Consider the following 5,881-nt stretch of genomic DNA (forward strand, 5'->3'; position numbering starts at 1 on the left):
ACTACCATCGTAATAATCCCATCCACACCCCCCCTTTTTTGACCCAACAGTAAAAATCTTTCCCCTTCCCTACCTTTCGAACACCATTCAGGAAAGGAAATGTTACCCTTCCCTCACCGCCATTTGAAATGGCATTGACGAAGGGGGACCTTCCCACATTAGCCGCTTCTTTTTCGCTGCAACCTGTCGTCCATCCTACCACCCGCGGAACCGACCATCCCCCGGCGCCTCCATTGTGAAGACGTGAAGCAGTATGCGAGCATCCGTGGCCCCGTCGCATGGAAGTCGCCCAGAAACCATCGGCGTTGTCCTTTACCCGCAATCTCCGTAGGTTATAGCCCTTGCATGTTCGCGTTGCTTGGAGTCATCCTCGGATACAACAAGAGAAGCCGTGTGCTGTGTTTCCCTTCCCAAATTGAAGGTCAGTAACCCGATAACCGTTAATTGAAGGTTTATATCTTCATAGTAACTTTTATCTTCTCGTTGCATAGAATAGTTTTGCTGCTTGCGAAAATTTCTGGGCCTGTTTGACTTCTCCAAGTGTTTGTGAACATATGGAAGTTGAAAGGAATAATGACACGTACATGTTTCTGAGCATCTGGGTTTTCACGTCTTGTTTTTTAATAGTTTACTGTATTTGGGTTTGTTTTGCCTCCGGGTATTAGTAGGTCAGCAATTCGTGTGAAGCACGTGCTATGAATATGTTGCTTTATGAGTTGTTTAACGAATCTAAATCGGATGGTCATTTTCTACATGAACGGATGGTTAAATATTTTTTACAGGTATTTGAAATTAGGTTGAGGATGTTAAATTTTTTTGTTCATTACAAAATCTAACCTAAAAGGCTGTCACAATTGAAAAATTGTTAAATTATCTGATTATGTATGTTTGATATTGAAGAGATAGGTGTGATAAATAAACCAGCTTTAGACTTTTAAAGCCGTGAGTAAGTCTATATGATTAGTCCCTTTGACACACCAGATCGAAATAAAAAAATGTGTTGCCTTGAATTTTTTCAAGTTAATTTGTCTGTTTGATTTTTTTAATACTTGCGGTGGGAAAATTATACTGGATGAATGGCTAAAGTTGAGCATTGTGACATGATCTACATGATTTAGGTAGCAATTTCTGATGTTGAAAATCGATGGAGCCTACCAAACTGGTTATATTAGGACTTGTTTTGGCGACTTATGTAATAAGAAGTTCAATTTTTAACAGCTATGCTTCCAAGGTCCTTGTTTAACTAGATTTTTTTTAATTGCCCATGTACCCTTACTGCAAACGACTGTGGGTTTTATGCTGTTGATTTTCATATGTTTTTTTTTTTAAATTACAGCATGGATAGTAATATTACATGGTTCATGGATCCTTGGATTAAAGCAAACATATTTGAAATTTGATGGAGCCTGGACTTGATATTTTAGTATTCTTTTTTTTATTTGTTTCTAGTTCATTTGATTGACCATTAATTTCAATAAATGATGGATGTTCAATTTTGTAAGAAAAGATGGATGAAAAAATGTTACATTCTCTACATCATTTAGGTAGCAATTTCTGATGTTGCAAATCTATGGAGCCTACCAAGCTGGTTATATTAGTACTTGTTTTGGTGACTTACGTAATTAGAAGTTCAATTTTTTACAGGTATGCTTCCAAGGACCTTGTTTAACTTGATTTTTTTAACTGCCTATGTACTCTTACTTCCCACGACTGTAGGTGTTATGCTGTTGATTTTCACATTTTTTTTTAAATTAAAGTATGGATAGTAATATCACATGGTTCATGGGTCGTTGGATTAAAGCAAACATGTTTAAAATTTGATGGAGCTTGGGCTTGATATTTTAGTATTTAATTCTTTATCTGTTTCTGGTTCATTTGATTGACCTTTAATTTCTATAAATGACGGATGTTCAATTTTGTAAGAAAAGATGGATGCAAAAAATGTGACATGATCTACATCATTTAGGTAGCAATTTCTGATGTTGCGAATCTCTGGAGCCTAGTAAGCTGGTTATATTAGGACTTGTTTTGATGACTTACGTAATTAGAAGTTCAATTTTTTACAGGTATGCTTCCAAGGTCCTTGTTTAACTTGATTTTTTTTAACTGCCTATGTACTCTTACTGCACACGACTGTGGGGTGTTATGCTGTTGATTTTCACATTTTTTTAAATTAAAGCATGGATAGTAATATCACATGGTTCATGGGTCGTTGGATTAAAGCAAACATGTTTGAAATTTGATGGAGCCTAGGCTTGATATTTTAGTATTTAATTCTTTATCTGTTTCTGGTTCATTTGATTGACCTTTAATTTTTATAACACTACAAGAAAATAGGCCTATGGCCACGCTTTTGTGAGGGTGGCGATTGAATAGAGATTTGGCCACGTTTTTTCTTGCCACGCTTCAAAAACGTGGCGAAAAGGGTCAACGGCCACGCTTTTGAAGGGTGGCAATTGATTAGAGAAACGGCCACGTTTTTTTCTGCCACGCTTCAAAAGCGTGGCCTTAGAGAGAAACAGGGACGTTTTAAAAGCGTGGCAACAGAGTTTCATTACGGCCACGCTTACAAAATGTGGCCATATCCTGGTCCTCTTTTGGCACGCTTTAAAAGCGTGGCTAAAAGGTTTTAAAAAAAAAAAAAAAAACCAGACCCGGCCCCCAACCCGGTCCCCAACCCTAATCGAGCTACCCTTTTCGCGATCGAGCTCACTCTTTCACCCTAGTCACTCTTTCACCCTGGCTACCCCTGGAGGAGCTCACATCCCTGCCGTCACCAGAACCACCCTCGCTGCGCCGTTAGCCTCCGCTCCCCCTCCGCCTCGTCTCCTCGTCACTGTTACCATCATCCTTACCGTCAGCGTCAGCATCAGCGCCAACTCTTTCAACCGATTCCTTCCAAAAGCGAATACGACAAGGGACAATGTGGGAAGATGTCGGAGCTCGGAGGCGGCAACTGTTTTCCGCGTCTCTTGCTCGGTGTCAATGTCAGTCTTGCCCTTGTTGAAGGAATTGTTGCTTTTGTTGTGTTATTTCAGGTTCTTCTCCTCTTTCTTTCATGTTTCAATTCGCGCCAGCATTGCTTTTCGGATATGAAATTGGTTCGTGCATTTGATAATTTTAGGGATTTTTTTAGTGTTGTGCACAATTTGGGGAGGTTTTGGTGGGGAAACGGGTGATTGGCGTAATTTGAAAATTTGGGAAATTTGTGAGAAGATATTCAGATTTCGAAACTTGCATTTTGAATTTTGATATTTTAGCTGTTATATATTTTTAAAATCCCTAAACTGTAGCCTACTTTTTTTTCTTGCCCTAAGAAATTTTTTTGTATATATGAATTCGGTAGCTTCATTAGCTAATAAACAGATTAGCTAAAGTTCTCGAAACCTAATAAATATTGTATTGAAAGATATCAAAACCGGGTTAGTGTGATCTTAGCTTGTTGTTTGAAGATATATATGAATCTGTAAAGGTATGTCTTCTGATTTGCATTTTAATCTTTACAATGATGGTTGCCCGATGTCCAGTGTTATCAATTCACTTTATTTTAGATTTTTTATTTCCTCTGAATGTTGCCCTGGATGAACTTGTTTATTGTGTTGTTTTGGTGTTGAATTCTGGACTTGTGATTGCTGTTTATTGTATTTTTTTTCATTGTTCAAAATAGATGCTGTGAAAGTGTTACTATTTCATTAATTTTTCTTGGTTTGTTGTTGCTGAGTGCTGCTCTGCTTGTTGCTTGGTCCATATTATATGAACTGCAATGATTTCAGTTTGTGAAACTGGTTAAGTCATATGAATTCTGTTTGCTGCTTGCTTGAACCTGGGAAACATACTATTTACTGCTGCTGTTTAATAAACAATTGCTTCTGTTGATGATTCTATTCTTTGCATATTAAATAAAAGATTTGAGTGGTATAAATTATTTTATACTACTACAAGATTTATTAAGGATTAAGATTTTATGTTATCTGTAGGGGAGGAAAAGGAAAAAGAAAAAAAAGAAAAAGAAAAAGATAAAAGGACAGTTTCTGACAGGTGATGTGTTTAAGTGGATTTGGTTTATCCACATCAAATGACATATAATATTACAGCCTTCGACCTTGGATATGATATGCTAACAATGGCTGCTTCTCTCTCCTCTCTACTTCTTCCACTAGGTATCTATTCTATGTGCTGCTTCCTTAAATTTCCAATTGTTTTCTTCATTTCACAACTCAAATAATGTTACATTGTCATTGCTTCTTGTTTCTGTTTTGTTCACAACCTCATATTGTTATTGCTTCCACTCTTGTATAGATTTTAGTTTGAGGAGCACTACTAATTATTGTTTAACTCAATAATCTGTTGTGTCATGTTCTTAGATGAATGATAGTGGTGCTAAAAAGTTGTTTTTTTCTAAGAGGAAAGTAATAAGTAATAACGAATTATTGTTGAGTTAATGAGTTCATGCATTGTATTTACAGGATAGTAAAGGTGAATTCATTGTGACTTTGTAATCCACTTCTGTTTCTGCGAAATTGAAATTTTCTCAACTATTATCACTGCCCCCAGCTTCCATTCTTCAATTTCACTATTCATTTAGGATTTGATTTCTAGACATTGATGGTGAGGTAAAACAATTTCTCCCTGTCATCTAATAGAAATTCAAGAAAGTGCCAAATCATCACAACTATCCACCATGACTTCATATCTTTTTGAATTTCTATTGGCTGAAAGTTTCAAATTGCTTTCAAAGTGTTGGTGCATAGAAATTATTCTCATGGGTTTAACTGTCACAATTGTTTTCTAAAGTATGTAATTTTTTTTGGGGTAGGTTCTACTTGTAAAAGTTTGGGCTGCAATCCTCAAGGCATTGCTGCTGACAGGCTTCAATGCTTGGTTCCGCAATACCAAAGATCGGTGGTAAAAGCAAAGGCCTCAGATACAACTGAATGTGCTGCTATGGTTAATTAATAGCAGTTCACGCAGAGACTTTCTTGGATTAGCTTTGGGAGTCTCAAGCCTCTTTGTTGGTTCATTGGAAGGCAAAGGAGCTGGTTTGCCCCCAGAAGATAAGCCGAAACTATGTGATGAAGCTTGTGAGAAGGAGCTTGAAAATGTATGGTGAGAATACATTGTTCCCTTCTCTGCCTCCTTTCTTTGTTTTTCTCTGCTAAGACATTACAAATGGTTGTTGTAAATTGCTAATAATGCTTTGATATTTGATGTAATTGCATTGCATCTCCTGTTTCTACTAATGTTAGTCAGCACCTTTCTCAAATGTCAGTTATTTTTAAAGAGAAATTCTTCAAATAAATTTTGGAAAATCAAAGCATTATTAGTATCTAAGCTATTCTTTCCTGATAATAGAATCTATCATTCTTAAAGGAATAGCAGACATTCTTATATTTTCAAAGAATTTGTGCATCATGCAAAGAATATGTTAATAACCAATCTATGTGATTGCACTTAAGTTTTAATATTCACATTTTGAAGACCCTTGATCAATGACCACCATGGTATTAATGGATTTTACTTGGAATATCCATAGCTAAATGACTAATGTTGACTTTGAACATTTTATGCAATGAAGGTGCCTATGGTAACTACTGAATCAGGTTTGCAATACAAGGATATTAAAGTTGGACAAGGTCCTAGTCCCCCAGTTGGATTTCAGGTGTGGAATTTCTTCTAATTTGTTCAGTTCTTTTTTATATGCAATACAAGATAGATAATATCTATTCTGCTCGAAGTTAACCGTTGAAAAAGGAAATATAGAAGTAGAACACTTTCGCATTTTAATCAAACATATTTGTATCTAACCAAATGCAACTTCATTTCTATACGCACTCCTTTGGTAATATTTAGAATTCCAATATTTAGAATGATGTTTCTTCCC

The 5,881-nt window shown here is 36.3% G+C and overlaps 1 protein-coding gene across 1 annotated transcript; it reads left to right on the forward strand.

Annotated features, from left to right (window-relative positions):
* On the forward strand, positions 2,934 to 5,736 carry LOC110263830 (peptidyl-prolyl cis-trans isomerase FKBP16-3, chloroplastic-like). The gene is made up of 4 exons (XM_021105654.1): positions 2,934 to 3,038; positions 4,817 to 4,905; positions 4,963 to 5,101; positions 5,576 to 5,736. The coding sequence occupies exons 1-4, from the start codon at positions 2,934 to 2,936 to the stop codon at positions 5,675 to 5,677; spliced, it is 435 nt and encodes a 144-aa protein (XP_020961313.1). The 3' UTR covers positions 5,678 to 5,736.

The sequence above is a fragment of the Arachis ipaensis genome, chromosome B06 (genome assembly GCF_000816755.2).
Source record: "Arachis ipaensis cultivar K30076 chromosome B06, Araip1.1, whole genome shotgun sequence".
In the NCBI taxonomy this organism is placed as follows: Eukaryota; Viridiplantae; Streptophyta; class Magnoliopsida; order Fabales; family Fabaceae; genus Arachis; species Arachis ipaensis.